Source organism: Ictalurus furcatus, chromosome 16 (assembly GCF_023375685.1).
Source record: "Ictalurus furcatus strain D&B chromosome 16, Billie_1.0, whole genome shotgun sequence".
Classification (NCBI taxonomy): Eukaryota; Metazoa; Chordata; class Actinopteri; order Siluriformes; family Ictaluridae; genus Ictalurus; species Ictalurus furcatus.
The window spans coordinates 1,973,433-1,992,500 of NC_071270.1; the positions used below are offsets into that span (position 1 = coordinate 1,973,433).

General features: G+C 42.3%; 1 protein-coding gene across 6 annotated transcripts in view; it reads right to left on the minus strand.

Annotated features, from left to right (window-relative positions):
• myo18aa (myosin XVIIIAa) overlaps positions 1 to 17,781 on the minus strand; it is a 67,647-nt gene extending 49,866 nt beyond the window's left edge. For 3 of the 6 annotated variants that reach the window (XM_053646077.1, XM_053646075.1, XM_053646076.1), the window contains exon 1: positions 15,132 to 17,037. In XM_053646077.1, coding sequence (XP_053502052.1) covers positions 15,132 to 16,148 — 1,017 coding nt within the window. In that variant the 5' untranslated portion in view covers positions 16,149 to 17,037. Of the gene's footprint in view, positions 1 to 15,131; positions 17,038 to 17,108 lie in introns of those variants that run through there. The other 3 variants (XM_053646074.1, XM_053646073.1, XM_053646079.1) reach the window with 3 other exon arrangements.
• Positions 17,782 to 19,068: the final 1,287 nt, after the last annotated feature.

Here is a 19,068-nt window from a genome sequence, read left to right on the forward strand (position 1 = left end):
AAGAAACAAATGCAGTACACATGCAGCAAGAAGAGCACAGAGACGAAACTCCACTTCCCTTTTTTTCCCAGAATGAAAAGCGGGATGAGAAAGCCATGGAGGCAGCACTGTGGTCATGGGCCGAGCGGGACAAAAAAAAAGCAGAGAGAGAGAGAGAGAGAAAAAGAGAGCGAGAGAGAAAGAGAGAGAGAGAGAGTGTACAGCAGAGGAAAGGGGGGGGAAGAGCTATGATAGAAAGAGAGAGAAAGAAAGAATTGTAAAAGAAGGCGCTGGGTAGATGAGATGGAGCGCTGATGGGACAGGTGTTTCACAGCTGGCAGATCCTCACAGTGAAACAGCTGGACAGGTGGGCTATGGAGCGTGGGATGAAATGATCAGCTGGGGAAAGTAGGAGAGAGGACAATGGAGGAAAAGGCAGAATGAGTCACTCAGGAAAGCAGCTCATGGATCATTCAAACAGAGTTTGAACTGGTTGGTTAGTGTGTAGACATGCAAACGTACACATAGCCTGAAGTCCATAAGTAACCTAAGCCTGAACGAGGGCTCGTCATGAACTAGCATGAGATACAAACGTTTTATTTATGTACATGGGTACAAATATTTAATAAATTAGTCTTGGTCCATAGTAGCTGGCGCAGAAGAACAATTTTCATTGCTTAGTTGCCGTTTTGTCATTAAACTTAGTACTGACTAATCCATCATTAACAGGCAACTATACACAACCTTAGCAAATGTATCCTCAAGACCGATAGATACGTATATATGATACAAGGAAATAAGTTTATATAACAACAACAGCACACCCCAAAGTGTTTCGTTCCTCTTAAACCACAATAGTCTGGAAACACTAAACTTTTTTTTTTTTTATTATTAGAGAACAAGTGAACATTCTTCTTTTCCCCCGCATTTATAGCTACAATTAATGTAGCGAGTTCCTGTTAATATTCATTTTATAGCAGCTTTAAAAGTTCGTTTTATTTCTCTCGCGCTCTCTCTGTTAAAACTAAATGAAGAAAATTAAAACAAAAAATAGTCCCACAAAGTCCCTGTGTAATTTACTATAGAAGCAACAACAACAACAACAACGTTTGTTATATACACACATACATACACACCTTATATTTATATTTTATATACACGGTGGTTAATAAGTTAGTTTAAAAAAAAGTTTGTTAATGTTTAAATTAACGCACCATATTAATTAAAGCAAAACATATAAATGTACTTGGGCACTCTTTTTCACGTCTGCTCTTTCATGCCTGCGTATGGAACTACAGGCAATGTTTGTTAAAACCGTTCTCTCAGCTCTCATAACACTCCATTAACTCGAATGCGTGTCTAATAAATCAGTCTCGCTGTAGTGCAATCAAGGTTCGCTGCTTTGTTGACGGCTGATTTGCTGAAACAAGCCTGAGAGTACAGAACAAACCAATCAAATCACACTCGCGCTGAAAAGGGCTGCTTCATTTCGTTGCTTCCTCCGGTTTAAATTCTTCACAAAATCGCGTACGGTTTAGATGTAATAAGACCGGTGACGGCCGTGTCTCAATCACACTTGTGCATTGTTCTCTTCAATAAATTCAGAGAGCGAACGCAGGCTGTAAAACCAGGCTCGAGAATCGCCAGGACCCCAGGACCTGAGTACATCTGGTAACTTTGAAAAGCACTAATTCAAACAGAACACCTGTGAGATATGATAAAAGAAGTACACCTCAGGGGTCTGCGGTACCCAGCCGGTAGGATGAAGGTGAAACTAAAGGCTGGAATTAAATAGTTAGAGGGGGGAAAAAAATGGTGCATTTTTTTTGTCTCGTAGTCATCCTTGTCTCGTAGTGGTACAATGACAACAGCTTGCGATGATAATAATAATAATAATAATATTGATGATGATGTGTGTGAAACACCCACAATAATATTTTGTAGAAATGTTTACTACATGCGCATGCTACATGTTTAGACTTCCTCTGAGTCACTGCAAACTCCATTCAGTCTCTCTAACTCAGGACTGAAACCTCCAGCGGCAGCCTGAGCTTCACTATAAATAGAGAAGAGGCCTCAGTAAAGCCAGTGGAGTCTTGGCACTCTTATCTTCACACACACACACACACAAAATACACCACAAAGTCAGTCTGATACCATCACAATCACTCACAGCTATAATCCAGTCGTATCCCTGCCTTCACGTGGATCCGAGCCGGTCAATGTGTGTTGGGTGGAAGTCTGTGTGTGTCCAGGCTGGTGTGTGTGTGTGTGTGTGTGTGTGTGTGTGTGTGTGTTTGTGTGTGAAGTGAGCGGTGAGGTAAAGTAATGCCCAACGCAAGCAGGGAAAGGCGAACAGCTGCCACAGCATACTGAAGGAGCTAAAAATAACAGCCAAACAGACACGTGTGCCCCCACCACCATCCACTCAAATCATCCGACTCCACCCATAAATCCCTCTTCCTCTAATCTAGTCTCTTGTGACAGACATAGGGTCATAATTAAGGAATAAACCACTTCAGGACATACTGGTATAGAAAAATACCATTTTAATCCATTTATAGTCATGTTAAAGGATCTGGAACCTCAAACAGACAAGTGAGTCCGTTCATCACTGACGTGATTTCAGCTATAAACAGGCAGCCAACAAGCTTCTCTTTTTTTCTATTGATTAAAGTTAATTAGACAACTCTGACACTGGAGACTCCTTCCATAAATGTTAAACAGAAAACCTTATCGTATCCATATACATGTTATACAGCTTCTTTGTTGGAATTGGATCATGTGAAAAATGGGCACATCAACAGATCTGGGAATTTGGGAATGGGAGATTTGAGTTACACAATCATCATACTGATAATTATTCATATCTTTCCATTGTGATCAACAGTTCATTTTTTTCTGTCCCCACCCCTCCGCCGGGTGTCTTCTAAAATTTGTGAGGTGGTTAAAAATTAGCATAAGTATACAGTGGAAATGGGGGGGGGGGGGTGTTGGGGGTTGAGTATTAGGACAATCTGTACAGCATTCACATCCAGAATGATGACAAAATACAGCCACCAGGGGGCTCCAGCTCACTACCTCATCTTACAGCCAGAGGGACTTGGTTTCAGTTCTGTCACAACAAAATTTAGAAAGAATCAAATTCATGTACAGGGGGACAATTTGAAGCGAGCCTTCATGACTTCCTGTCATGCATGTATGATGGTGAAAGGCTGGAACACACAAACTGTGAGTATGGGAAAAGAATGCCACTTCTGATTGGGTGTGGCGGATTGGTGGGGGCGTGGCTATCCCACAAGACTTATTAAGAACAGATTAAGACTGATTAAGAACAGGTACTCTCATCATGCATCCATCAGCCATCTCATCTGATCATCCATCCGGCTCATTCATCCAACTCATCTAATAATCCATCTAATCATCCATCCAACCTCATCTAATCATCCATCTAATCTAATCATTCATCCGTCTCATTCATCCAACTCATCTAATAATCCATCCAACCTCATCTAATCATCCATCTAATCTAATCATTCATCCATCTCATTCATCCAACTCATCTAATCAAATCATCCATCCATCCATCCTTATCTAATCATTCATCCAATCTAATCATTCATCCATCTCATCCATCCAACCTCATCTGATCATCCATCCATCCCATCCTTATCTAATCATTCATCCATCTCATTCATCCAACCTCATCTAATCATCCATCTAATCTAATCATCCATCCATCTCATTCATCCAACCTCATCTAATCATCCATCTAATCTAATCATCCATCCATCTCATTCATCCAACCTCAGCTAATCATCCATCTAATCTAATCATCCATCCATCTCATTCATCCAACTCATCTAATCAAATCATCCATCCATCCATCCTTATCTAATCATTCATCCAATCTAATCATTCATCCATCTCATCCATCCAACCTCATCTGATCATCCATCCATCCCATCCTTATCTAATCATTCATCCATCTCATTCATCCAACCTCATCTAATCATCCATCTAATCTAATCATCCATCCATCTCATTCATCCAACCTCAGCTAATCATTCATCCAACTCATCTAATCATCCATCCATCTCATTCATCCAACCTCAGCTAATCATTCATCCAACTCATCTAATCATCCATCCATCTCATCTATTCATCCATCCATCTCATCTAATCATCCATCCATTTCATTCATCCATCTCATCTCATTCATCCATCTCATCTCATTCATCCATCTCATCTAATCATCCAATCAGCCTGGCTTCTCCAGCATTGCTGGAGTAAAAGTGTTACTGTACCCAGCACAGCTCTGAATGCTCTTTCACGCTCTCTAGTGTCTCTACAGGTACAGACGCATGCCTCACCCACATAATTTCAGCTGTAAAGGCTTTCAAGCACAGAGGGCGGGCAAACAGTTATAGGATATCTCATTTATTTACCTCCAGATTACTCAGACAGGTGGAGCAGAAACGATAAGCTGCTTCAACTGCCAAGTGAACTGTGCCACGGTAAGACATTAACCCACATTAGTCCCAGTTCATTAGAATTCATCGGGGTTTTTTTGGATTTGAGATATTCCCCGCCCCCGATCCAAACTCGGAAGCAGCCGGGCAGATATGACACCCAGCACATGCTCTGCAGGAGAGTGTGCCATGCTGACAGATGGCACAGTGGCTGGGCCGAGGATGTCTAATGACACGCGCGTGACCAGAAAATATGGACCGGCTCAAAACTGTGACTAGCCTGAAGAAACAGACTCCGTGGCAAACATGACAGGAAACAGCCTACTGTGACTTTCACTCATCTGTTGTGCACAACAATATGGAGAAACAAAGTCATTCATGTCTATAAGGGAATAGGAAGAGAAGGACTGCACTGAAATTCACTCTGTGCTACGAAATGCATGAGCTTCAATAGCGAGTTTTCCCATTCTTCCCGAATTGCTCCAGATGATATAAACGCAGCATGTGATCAAAACGTTCAAAATGGTCCAGCTCTTTATGGGTACTTCTCTGCTCACGGGACAAAGGCGTGCGAGAGCAACAATTCTAGAAAAACAAGACCAAATATTAGCTCGCTCGAGCTAAATGCTAATACCAGCAATCAAACTCCACACCTTAACTGCAGAGCTTGTAAAATGCCTGGGATTTGAACTCTGCCCTGGCCAAACCAAACACAAACTGGACTGCCAGGTCATTGGCACAAAATCAGAAGCTCCCATTTGTCCAATCAGGCCCTGCCTGTCAGTACTTCAGCGTGGGACTTGCTTCTGTCTAAAGCCAGGTTTTATTTTTAGCACTGCTGGTTAATCCAGTCAATGCTAACGCTGTGCAATCATCACAATCATCATGAGTCTGGGCAGACGGTGTCAGAGCTACTGGAAAATAATCCCATCTGTTTGTTTCCTCATTACAGACTTATGACTCAAAAGACGGCCAGTCTGTAGTGACGTGTTTGATGTACAATTTTAATTGACATTAATGAAGGTGGACGCAATATTTGAAAGACTCCAATGGTTATAGTTGGGAGGGGAACGAAATAGATAATGGTTTGTTCAGGGAAGCTAGATGGCTAGCTGCAAGACTCAAAAAATGACTCAACGGATAAGAATTTTTGAAATTACTGTAACACGGTGACACCCAGCCATAAATGTTCGAGCCAGAATATACGGATGAAGAACTGCGCTGGTGAGAAAAGCAAACGCAGGTCATTCAAAAGTTAGCGACAGCACGACTAGCTACCGTCATGTTAGCTAGCAACGTTACCCGATTATCTACCTTTGTGGTAGCGACCTTACTAGCCATCTTACTACTAGTTGCGTTGGTGAGAACAAGCCTTTGCTCACCAGCAGTTGTCGTACCTCGTACCTCAGGCTGACTCGGCATGGTCTCTGTTGACACGCTCACTCTCTCTACACACACTTTCTCTTCTGTTCCGTTCCATAGTCTGTTCTTTGCATCTCTGTCGTCTTGTTTAAATACAGACGCTGACAAGTTTGTGCTGTTCACATGTTCTGAAAATAAAGACAAAGTCAAGTGTCTTTCAAGGAGACTTTTTCAAGGAGAGGTGTAAAAACGTTGCCTACTCTACCCACATCCGCTAGTAACTGCGCTTTCGAATCTCCTTCATAGTCCTCGGGTCTGAAGTCCCGGATGCGCACTTGTAAATATCCATAATCTTTCAGTGAGCTCTATAGACCCCTTTGGTGTTTCTAAAGGGACGTTTGTGCAACCTGCCTGACAATAGAGTGTCACTCCTAATAGTCTGTAACCACGACCGACTTCTGAGAGCATGGAAAAGTGAGCGATGAGTTCTTCGGTTCAGTTCTGAAGGATCGTCACGAAGCACTCTGACAAGTCTAGGAATAATAAGGAACCTTCATGAGTCAAGGTGTTGTTGAAGTGGATCAGGCGTGTGTTTGACGTACATCCCTCAGGATAGTGGATTTCCAGGAGCTGTTATATGAACAAAACGCGTCCGACTGACGCTAAAACAAGCCAAAGATTATGCTTGTGTGTATGGTATGGGTTGGAATAAATAAATAAATCCTCCTCCTCCTCCTCCTCTTTCTGCACACTAACTGTTCGACATAAAACTCAACAGGTGTCTTTATCTGATGATTATTCACGAACAGCCTCCGGATGTAGCGATCATGCCTCGTAGAGATAGGCCAAGCGAGTTTAGGCATGTTTGCACGGTGCATTCTTGCACATCCAGAGATTCATATGACCCTAAGGGGGAAAAAAAAACAAATGGTGTTTTCCTTAATAACACAACGAAGACAAGACTGACGCCCTGAAATCATCTTAATCCTTTTTTTGACACAAACATACAGACCACACACAGCTAGAATCCAACACAACATGTTCGCGTGGATACGGCGTCGGGGTGTTTATACAAGTGATTGTGAATAATGCAAAACTCACGGGGAAAAATAAATAAATAAAATAAATAAAGGTGCGATTGTGAACATACGACATGCAAAACAGGCCGGAATGCCGCAGGGAAACGGATTAGCACGATCGTTCGGTCTTTTCCTGCAACATACGAACATGTGGCGACGTGCATTTCGTCAATTAGATTTAATCCATATATTGTCTTGTAGAGTAAACGTGCAGACAGCATCGTAAAGAAACTTGAAACCAGAAGCCAAGCGCCACCGGTTTGTCCGCCGGTTGCATTCTGTAAAATCTCACCGGAAGCAGTACGCCACCCGTGTATTTCTCGCCTACTGAGAATTCGGACATGCTCCCGCCCTGGCCTACTACTTTTACGTGAATAAGTGTTGCAAAAACGATTGACGAAACACGCAGAAACGTATTATTGTACGGTAAACAAATTTACATTTAATGTACGACTGTGTAGTACGGTTGTAAATACTCCTGTACCACACGTTATTTCTAATTACTAAATACATCACTATAAAATAATTTCAAATAGTTCACGAATCGAAGAATTTGACGGAGAAGGATAATTATACGATCAAATGGTTGCAGAGTCTAGCAATGAATCACAGTTCGCTGCCATGACGGCGATTATTTTATATATGATCACGCGAATAGTCCTACTCGAGCTCAGATGGTTTATTAGTAAACGGCACTGGAAATGATTTGCCACATAAATTATGCCGAAGCGACATTTAGACAGATGTTAGATACTTATACAACTTTTTGTTGTGTGTGGCGATGAAATTCAATGTTTAAACAGTGTGTATTTATAGTCTTTAAAGGGAACTGAAATTTGTGCTTAGATTCGCACCGGTGAGCACGACTTCACCTCCGAGGGTCAACTCGCTGAACCTGATCCGACATGGATTTAAAAAAAGAAAAGAAAAAGGAAAAAAAAAAATAAGAAGCAATTCTCACTTCCTGACCGTATCGTCGACCAAGAAGAAACCCAGCACACTAATGAAACAATTATATTTGATATGAATTAGTTTAAAAGACAATTCTTTAATGCAAAATAACACAGAATGCAATCAAAGTGATAGTCGAATATGATTTAACCCAAATCTCTTCTTCCACTATCCACAGGAGAGACGTGGTCGCCATCATGTGCCCTCCGTCTACAACCCCAATTCTGAAAAAGTTGGGACAGTATGGAAAATTAAAAAAAAACCAAAAAGAGACATTTGAAAATTCAGTTCACCCTGTACTATATTGAAAAGACATCATTAACACATGATTTGATGTTTTACTTTGTGAATTTAATGTAACGTATTTTTAAAAATATACACTCATTGCAAATCTGATGACTGCAACACACGCCAAAAAAGTTGGGACAGTTGACTGTTTACCGCTTTGTGACTTTGTGACCACTTATTAAGCGTTTGGGCGCTGAAGACACCGGTTGGTTAAGTCTAGCAAGCGGAATTTTCCCCCCGTTCGTTCATATATTGTGCGCTGTAGAAGATGAAATGCCCCAAATCCTACCGATTCGCCGACGCATCTGTCGGCAATTGGCGAGCCTTGACCCGTCCTTGCTCTTGAAGGACTAGGCTTTTTTTTTTTGGAGACTCCTTATATACTACGATTACACGATTTCTTCTCGTTTCACATCACCTTCTTATTTCAACTGGTCACATCGCTATTAGTCCTAAATTGCCCCCGTCCCAACTTTTTCGGAACGTGTTGCATGCATCAATTTCAAAATGTACGTTTACCTTCAAAAAAAAAAAAAAACCATGCAGTTGATTAGGTAAAACATCGAATATGTTTTTTGTTTAAATACGAGTCAAAGTACATTTACAGATCACTCCTCTTTGTTTTTATTAGCGTTTCCCATACTGTCCCAACTTTTTCGGAAGTGGGGTTGTATGTAATAAACTTATAACCATGTCTGGACTCACTTCCTGATCCTGTGGTGAAAAGGAAAACCAGCCAACTCTAAACAGAGTTGAATTTTGTCCTCTCTCCCACATCCACGGCTGGCACGCTGACAGTCAGTAACAACGCCATGGCAGGAAGCTGAGTGACAGCTTGCGAAAGAGGAAGATGAAGTGAGAATGATGTGAAGGGGGAGAGCGACCCGGGTGACTTGGACTCGAGCAGAGTGGATGGCGCTGTTCCAGCCAGACAGACACTTCATGCATTTGGCAGCTGGTGTGCTGCCAAGATGGTCGGTTATATAATCCAATCCAAGCCGAAAAACATATTTAATGGAGGCATTGACAAAGTAATGATGGAGGAACAGCCAGAGGACAATGACGGGGACATGACAGAGTGCCTCCAAAACTGACTGGAAATAACTGAGAAAGCAAGTGATTTTTTTATTTATTTTTTTTTTTTACTCTCCAAAGTTTTAACTTAGTGTTATTATATACTTTATTATATATATTCATTAAATCATCTTATCCTGGTCGGTTGAATCCCGAGCCGGTCTCAGGAACTCCAGGGTGTTCCAGGAACCCTGGATGAGACACCAATCCAATCACAGGACATAACGGAATAATTAGTGGCTAGTAAAGCAGTGCTCTACATAACATCAGCACGCTCGGATAAACCGGACACACCTGGGCGTCATCTTTGTGTCGGTGTATATGTCGTCATATACTAAAGGGACAAGTGCAAACTTTTGCACGACGTTAAAACAAATTTAAGGTGACAAAGACACTCCCGATGACGCAACGATTGCCAGATCATCGGCTGATTCAGAGACTGAATCCCGACGTCCACACAGTCAAAGAGAGCAAAAATCGGCTGTGCTTTCTTCATGGAAGGAACGGCGTTACTCTGTCCAGCGTCAATCAGAGCAGCACTAGCCAATCGCGGGTATCTGTGAGCACGTGTATGCGGAAGAGGGCGGATAACGCTCATGTAGAAAACGCACTTGCATAAACGCAAAGATTATTTGAAAAAGTAAGCCCGACATAATAAGGATAATTGTTTTGTCGATTAGCGTGTTTTGTTCACATCGTCACTAACGTATCCGTGAGTGTCCCGCGAGTGTTGCGTAATCCTATACCGTCCTCCTATTGGTTGATTTAGATGAGCATTGTAGCAGCACTGGCACTCTTTTTGATGTTCATTTCATTTTAAAAACCTGTCTTTGGTCGCAGTAAATATCCCTGCTGGTGAGCACGTCATATTACACCATTAATCTCAACTCACGACCAAAGAATTATTTTTCTGTGTGTTATTTTTGTCTGTGATAGCAAAACTGGGCCACGGAGAGTCCCCTGCACCATGTGGGGGGAAGCACCCAGAAGTCTTGTTAGGTTTTTTTTTTTTTTTTTTTTGCACAGTTAAAATTTTGCCCTTTTGCCTCAGTAGGACTGCACGAAACTCTACGAGTTTGAACAGTTCTTAAATTGCCTGATATTCTAACAAGACGACGAAATAAACATAAAACCAAGAGTTCTAAAGAATCAGAGGTCCACAAGGGGAGCTATAGAAAAGCGAGCCCTTTCGTGATATACGGGGCATGGGAAAAAATAATAAAAACGAACAAACAAACACACAGACATGATGTCTATGATTAGAGACGTCTAATGCGGTGGGAGTCAGCTATCTCGGAAATCGCCGTGCCGTTGCGCAAGGCTAAGTTGGGTGTGGTACCGAAGAACTGGAATTTGACCTAAGCACAAAGCATGAATGGAAGCTGAAACGTGCCGGAGTCGTCGCTGCACACGCTCGTATAGGTAGAGCCCTGAAAACCTGCAGGTCCGGTTCTGCGATGATGAAGGGCAAGTTGAGGAATGATGGAATTCACAAGCTGACGGTTTTGCCTGGAGTTTTTGTGGCACTTGTTTTTGTTGAACAGGCCCATTTCCTGTACTCTCAGACTGAATGTTCTGAACCAGTTTGCTAACACATTGAAGAAAGAAGAAGAAAAAAAAAAAAAAAAACATTTTAAGCGACACCATCTAAGCATCCCAAATCTCACAAAATAGACCACAGCTGCTGCGATGCATGATCTAGATTTATAAAATCGCCAGATCTTTTTATAGTCCTACTGCTTCTAGGTCAATCCCAAATGCTATCATTTTCTCACTTGTGCTCCATGACTGTAATGGTGGAATCTGGGCCAGTTAGGAGGCCAGTGCTTTCCTACAGCGGACTGTGAGGAGGGTGAAGCGGATATCAAACGCTATTAAAACATCTCAAATGCAACTCGATCTCAAGCTCAGTTCAGGAGACCTTAACCGTCCGCCCTTCTGTCTGAGCCCTCATCTATCCTCTGTGCTTTTACGAGCACGGCTAAAACGCCAGGGCTTTTGACCCAAGAGGCCCGCTCCTATAACATATCTCGATCTAAATCCCTCAGATCCCAGCCCTCTAAACACACAGCTGGAAGCTAGCGCTACCTAAACAAGTAAACCGTGAAAGCTAAACATGGCCCGGGTTTATCTCCACTTACAGAGAGCAAAAAGTTAGTGCACTGACCCGAGGAGCGTTCAAACACGAGCAGGTTAACAACATTCCACGCAGATGATGATCATCATCATCTTTTATTTCTAAAGTACTTTATATACTGTATATGATATACAGCTGAAAGGGTTTTACAAAGGGTTGAATTATAGATTTATTTATTTTTTTAAATGACTAAAATTAACTACATTAAATTTATTTGTCATAAAACCAAGAAATAAAAAATTACATACACATTTCAATAATAAAAATAATTATAATTAATTGCACTAATTAAGATATTAAAATATATTTTTTCATTTTTTTAAAGAATTAATTTCTCTAATTTAAAAGCTTATTACAAAATGTCATTAAGTATAATAAATTATATCATCGATAATAACTTCATTAATGCAGAAGGTGATTTGTACTGTATGTGTAATAATAAAATGTAAACTAAAAGAAAAAGGCAAATTAAAAAAAAGACAAATCGATCCTCCTGAGTTGGAATAAAATGTTTGTTTTTTTTTAATTAATTTTATTACGGTTATATAGATTAGCGTGAGCTCTGTTTACCAGGTAACGACAGCCACGGGTCTGGAGATGTGTGTGGAGAATGTTGGCGATTGATAAGGGCATAACAAAATGAAACGATCTGTGAACACTAACCGTATCTTACACTTGCAATTTATTTGGAAGGAATTTGAGAGATATCACGTTACTAATAAACCTCATCATCAGGTGAGAATCGCCTTGCGTCGCACGTCAGAAACAGACCCGGGAGGTATTTAGCATACCGTAACCACACCCAGATCACTGACGGCCTACAGCATCTCACCAAACTGCTTTTCAATTTCTAGCATTTCTTTCTATGCAACTGGCCTCAGAAGTAATAAAGCGTACGACCATCAGATCTCTCACTAGCGCTCCATTCACCCTGCAGTCTTACCACACCTGTTTCTACAGCTGCATTCCTTACGTCGCGTGAAGGTAAACTTTCGGTCCACACAAGCAACTGAACAACCCTCACTGCAGTACATACCACGCATACACATTCCATCTGCATATTAAAGTCCGCCTGGAGCAATTATTGATTTTTCACCCACATAAAGGAGTAAAAACCATCAGACATTCACTCTGATCTTCTGAGAGAACACATACAGTCTATATACACGCACCCAAGTGCTCAGGCTGCTTTAAGTTTTGCAATGCGTTGACTGTTTGAATCGAACCCTTCTGCATTCCCCCCTTGGTGTAGATAAGAACCACCCGTTAGCACGCAGTCACGCGAGGTGGTCTCGGCCTGTTTCCGAGTGAACACTACATCTATATAAGGATGACCGAGACCGGCGGTTTTATATGTTCTACATTAATTGCGATTTATATCGCGTGACCACATAGGGCCCAAGGTTTGACCACCTGACCATCACACCCGTATGTGGGCCTTCACTAAACTGTTACCACAAAGCTGGAAGCGTGAGATCATCTAGAACGTATTGGTATGCTGTAGCATTACAATGCCCCTGTACACAAAGATCCACGAAGACATGGTTTGCCAAGTTTGGGACGGAAGAACTTGAGTATCCTGCACAGAGCCTTCACCCAACCCCACTGAACAACTTTGGAATGGACTAGACGTTGATTGCGAGCCAGGCCTTCTCATCCAACAACACTAATGCTCTTGTGGCTCTTGTGGCTCTTGTGGGGGGGGCAGGTCCGTATTAATGGCCGTCGGTTCTAATGGGATGTTGAACAAGTACATATGGGCGTGATGGACAGGTGTCTACATACTTTTGGCTATATTGTATATTTAGAAATGAACAATGCGTACGATTAAACTAAAATCATGTATACGTATACACACGAGGTTAAAATGGGCAATAAATGGGCAATAAATGGGCTAGAGTCAGCAACTGTGTGCACTACAGTATATAGTAGCTGTACCTGATTAAAAAATAAATAAATAAATAAATAAATAAAGGCAAATGAGTGTAGGGACACGGTTAGACACAGTTATGGACTAGCTTTAAACATAGGTGCTTTCATATCTAGTTTTCCATAAAAAGGTCTTGGCTTTTACTTCCTCAAGTGCAAGGCCACCTTCACTTTCAATCTCAGGTTACATTCTTCCAGCCACAATTTCCTCCAATTTAGTATTGTTACAGTGCTACAGATAGGGATCTACCTGCTTGGAATAGTTCGAGCTTGAGTGAGAAAGCAAGCCAAAACAGAGCAGCCCAGATCATTTAAACTGGGTCACCCTTCTTGCTGGAGCAGAATGCATTGAGAAACAGTGCCACAGTGTAACCGGGGAATAAGGTGGTGAAGGAAGGTAGAAAATATCCAGTGCGGTGTATGTAGCCTTTTTTTTTTTTTTTTACATTCACATGATGGAATCACAAATCGCATATTTACTGCACACGTCTTCGGACAGAACAGGTTAGAGGAACATGACGTCCTGCTTGCGTCACACGAGTCAGTATGCGCGTTTGCACCTTAAATCATCAGGACGTGACTGTGTAAGTGTGTAAAACCATCAAGATCACAGAGATAACAGTGCTCGGGAAGGGTTAATTCCCCTCAGGTGCATCTGTGCTGCCTCGCTGAAACGCAACACTGATGAGATCATGAACGCCACTCCAGACTAACAAAGGCCTTTTTTGATGTCAAACTAGCCACAAAGATACAACATCCTCCTCTCATAGGTTCGCTCAAACTACAGCCCACCTCTGACTGCTTCATGAACCCGCACACACACACACATCTCTTCAAAGGCACATCAGTATAGCGGACCAAAAAAGAAAAAAATAATAATAATAATAAAAAAAACAGACAGATTGCAATACTGTAACTTGATTCCTGGCTCTGAGCTTCTTCTCCGACTGAAACAATACAGTTCCTCCTGAACTGTGCTGCGAGGAACAAAGTGACCGTATGACTTTCAGTCGTCTTACTATTTCGGCAAACGACGCGTTCAAAAGAAGCAAACTCAACAGATTATGCTCAAATATCAGACATGGTAAGAGGCAACCTCATAAAGGAACCAATCACTGAATAGTAAAACAAAACAACATGGCAGTCACAAGACACTCGTTCATTCATCCATTCAGTTTCGGTAACTGGTGAATCAAGAACCTACTCTGGCATCACAGGGTACAGGGCAGGAAATTCGCCCAAGGCCATTCCGAAACATCACACACTCCTATACGTCTAGGCGCATTTTAGAGTAGCCTATAAAGCCTCAATCTAGATTGGCTACTTGTAGGAAACCTACTCGAACACAAACACTTCACACAGAAGGTAAATAGACCTCAGGGTTGATCCCCAGACTGTGGAACTGTAAGCCACCGATACTACACTATGACAAGTCATAAACATCCCAAATGTCAAAGACATTTGAAGGTCCCACCTTTACCAGTCCTTACAGGATTTCGCAGAGTTTTTTTTCATGATTGTTGCGACCAAAAATGCTTTGAAATTGAAATCGCATTAAATTGTTTTGCACGGTCTTTCGCAGTGATGTTTGTTGGTTAATAAGACCTTTTAGCTGTACTCATGTTCGACACACCCGAGTCGAAGAGAGCTTTGGTCGAATGCGTGCTGTGATCACATCGCGTGACACATCTTGGCCCAAATCTGCGCTAATTTTGAAAATTTGCAAGCTCCTCCAAATATCGCGGTGTCTGCTTGGTTTTGCGTCAATTTCTCTGCTCGCAAAAAAAAAAAAAAAAAAAAAAACCGCTAAATCCTGGAGGGACTGCTTTAGATTAACACAGAAAGTAGACATTTTCTTACCTCGTAGGCCTCACCACGTACTCCGGAGCTTTTTCTTAACCAGCATCGGCTGAGCTCGCTCAGCTCCACAATAGGCTGCACTTTCAGACGGACGGTCTCTCCTGACTGCCGGATCATCTCCACAATCTCGTCCCTGTTCTTATTCTCCACGTTCAACCCGTTGATCTCCACCAGACGGTCTCCTGGTACCAGGCCCAGAACCGCATCTGTCTTGCCAGCACCAGGCTCAGCAAAGTGGACCACACGACGGTAGACAGAGCCATCGGGTTTTTGGTCCAGCACGGTGGTGCGCCGTAGGGAGAAGCCAAAGTCGCCCGTGTTGCGCCGCTGGAGTTCGAGCTCTCTGGGTTCAGGCACCTCGGGCGGCATGACGGCAGATAAACGCAAGTCTGCTGGAAACATTTTCTCCACTAATAAGGGTATCTGGACCTTCTTGAGTGGGACACGTCGGTGGGAGATGTATTTGGGCACATGCTGTAAAACCTTGTGCTCCATTTGTGGAGAACCAGCAGCCGAGTTTGGTCCTGATGGAACCGAACCTTCTGAAGGACTCTCCTCTTTGTTCTTCTGCGAGAAGGATAAGCGTTTTATAAGCTTCAACACCGGGGAACCTTGCTTTGACAGGGATCCGGGTCTAGTGGCCTGCTCTCTGAAAGAGGACCTCTGAACGTCCAGCATAGCGTCCCCTTTAATGTTGTCACTGGAGGTGGTGGTGCTTATACGGCCCACATCCAGGAGCACGCTGCTTCGGTTGTTGATCTTCTCGGAAGGTGCGTCCGTCAGGGTGAGCTCTGGGTTGCTGACCACTTGTATTGGAATAGGGTCAGAAATCTCCAATTTGGCCCTGGATTCTCTCTTGGATCCACCACGCTGTAGGCTGAAGAACCCCCGTCGCACGCCTACCTCCTCCAGGCTCTTCAGCTCAGCCTGGGACATTCTCTCTTTTTTTTCCTTCTTCTCTTTCTTGTCCTTCTTCGCCCCATCCTTCTCCTTGTCTTTTTTGATCAGGTTGAACATGTTTGGCTGCAGACTTCAAGCTCCACCACAAACCAACTCTGCTCTTCTTAGGCAAAAAAAAAAAACAAAACAAAAAAAACATCAGAGCTGGATTTCACTCACATTTAATACAACCGCCATCCTTTGACAAGGCATCCAGAGGAGCTGGAACATCCATCAGTATTTAACTCTTGAGGAGAGAAACAAGTGGAACAAGAGAGAAGAAGAGAATCAAACGCAAATCCAAAACAGTTGAGTCATAAATCCGCATTACAGATAATAAAAATTACTCGGGTACAATTAAGCCTCCAAACAAACATCCAAACAAGTCTCCAAACAAACCGTGCACGCGCAAATCCATGAGGCAACGTCCTGGTAAACCCGCCCACTGTGTGACGTAGCGCATTCCCATTCACTGACGCCTACCTTTAATGACAGGTAGCCTACAAGGACGAATTTATATTTTAGGTTTCAAATACTATCATTATTATTATCATCATCATCATTATTATATCTTGTGGGTAAAACACTGCAGAGAGGTCGTTTATAGCTATGAGGTATTGAAAAAAAATCTGCCTCTGAAGTATAAACTATTAAATAAGAAACCCAACACGAAGGTGTATAAGTACACTTCCGGAAGTAGTTCAACGCCTCTGGGATTAACTAAAATTCAGTGCAAAATACCAAATAATGTTGCACCCATACTGGGTTCTTAATAGAACACAAGTGTGTAAAATACAGATGGGAGAATCTCATGTAGGACAGTCTTCACCGCACTTTCATTACTGTCGCATTTCTTCATATACCGACTTCAAGAAGAATTAAAACTCCTGACAGTCCAAAGCTCGCGCGTAATGTTTTTTTTCTAATGCTCTGACCCATTACAGCAGTTCTACACCTGACAACTACAACATGTCGGCTCTGTGGGGGAAAAAAATTAAAAATTGTCAAAGTGGAAAGGAAAGGTTAGTAAAGACTCACCGCTCCGATACTGTGCCGGTAGAAATAGGACAGAGTGCGCGTGCCTGCGCGCGCGCCTGTGAGTGTGTGTGTGTGTGCGTGCGCGCGCTCTGAAGCGGCTTCAGACCTTCTACACCTAGTATCAGGAGCACTCTACTGAGGGTTTAACTGCAGGTAGGACGCACTGATCGCTCGGACCCCCTGCTGGCCGCTTCATTTACTCCTTGGTGTAAAATGAACGTCACATAATAACCGAGTAGAAGATATAGTACAAGTAGAAGCACCTGTAACTTGTTTCCTCAATTTATTAATTATATCCTAGTAAATCAGTTCTAACCTACTGTTTCCTTAAATGCACCCCCCCCCCTTACAATCTATTTCCTTTAAATAACAGTTGAAAGACATGTACTATTTTAACACTCCATCCATCCATCCATTTTCTGTACTGCTTATCCTACACAGAGGAGCCTGGAGCCTACCCCAGGGGAACTCAACGCATGAGGCAGGGGACACCCTGGACGAGGTGGCAAACCCATCGCAGGGCACAATCACACACGCTGGACAATTTGGAAACGCAAATCAGCCTACACAGGGCATGTCTTTGGACTGGGGGAGGAAACCGGAGTACACGGAGGAAACCCCTGAAGCACAAGGAGAACATGTAAACTCCACGCACATAAGACGGAGGCGGGAATCGAACCTCCAACCTTGGAGGCGCGAGACAAACGTGCTAACCTCGAAGCCACCACCTAATCATCTCTCATATCATTTCAAATAGTCATATAATTAGAGACAAATGACTCGCCCTTCAATTTAGTAACATTTTCCTTAAATTAAGCATCTCTACTTGGTCAGAAATGCTCTCCAACCTACACTCGGGGTTCTTCAAGGGTTTTTCAAACGGTTCTTTGTAGATGTTAAGTGTTTACATCTCCCCGGGATGGTTCTAGCTCGGAACCCTTTCTGATAGCCAAACACTCGGTTGTATGGTTGGTTGTACACAGACCCTTTAAGAGTTCCTGTAAGGGAAATATGACTGCTAAAGAAAACACTTTGCATAAGACTTATATTTTATTTATGAAGTGGTTTTATCCAGCGTCCACTGCGTGTTTTTTGCAGCCGCATTAATGAGCTGCAGCTCAATCAGTTGTGTAATCCAGGCATCATGAGATGCTTTTTGTTGACTAAAACGTACATTTAAAAACCAACTTCAGGTCACAATACAATTCCACTTTCCACTAGTGTCTCCAGTTGTGCCCTACTATAGGATTGTACACAGCTCAGGTCTTTTTTTGACTTTCTTTCTTTCCTTTTTTTTTAAGTGTGTGCACAGTGCCCTCTAGTGACATAACGTAGAGTGTGCAAGTTAAAGTAGTGGATAAAGTGCACCAGGTTTGATTATTTATAACAGGGGTTTTAGTCTGCAAGGGGCTGGTGTGGCTATAGGTTTTTATTACAGCCAGTTTGGAGGCACACTTGATAGTTGATTGGAGACTGATAGGTGAACTGATAAAACAAGTGAAATCAGGTGTGGCTTCTGCTTAGTTGGAATGAAATCCACACCGGACCTTTATGGATAAAATTGAAGACCCCTGATTTACATACTTGTTTTGTTGGAATGTAATAAATAAATACAAACATGTGATACATAATGTAATTTTCAAAGCCATTTTTGCGTTATTGTAACTTCACAGAGTTTTATAGATTTATGGGGTTTTATATTTTGTTAGAGGTCACTTTCAGTAAATGACAAAAAGTCACACTTTCACCTTAGTAAGAAATAAATGTTAGTTTAGTGGGGTATAAATGGTCACAGGGTTTTATTCTATTTTCACTGTATTCTATCTAGGGCAATTAAAAACAAGAGGGGGGGAAAAAAGCTGTAGAAATAACAGTAGTAGGTACTGTGACACATACCGTCTATGACTCTCATGTCATAAGCTTTTCAATGTTTTTTTACAGGCTAGAAAATGTGTCTTTT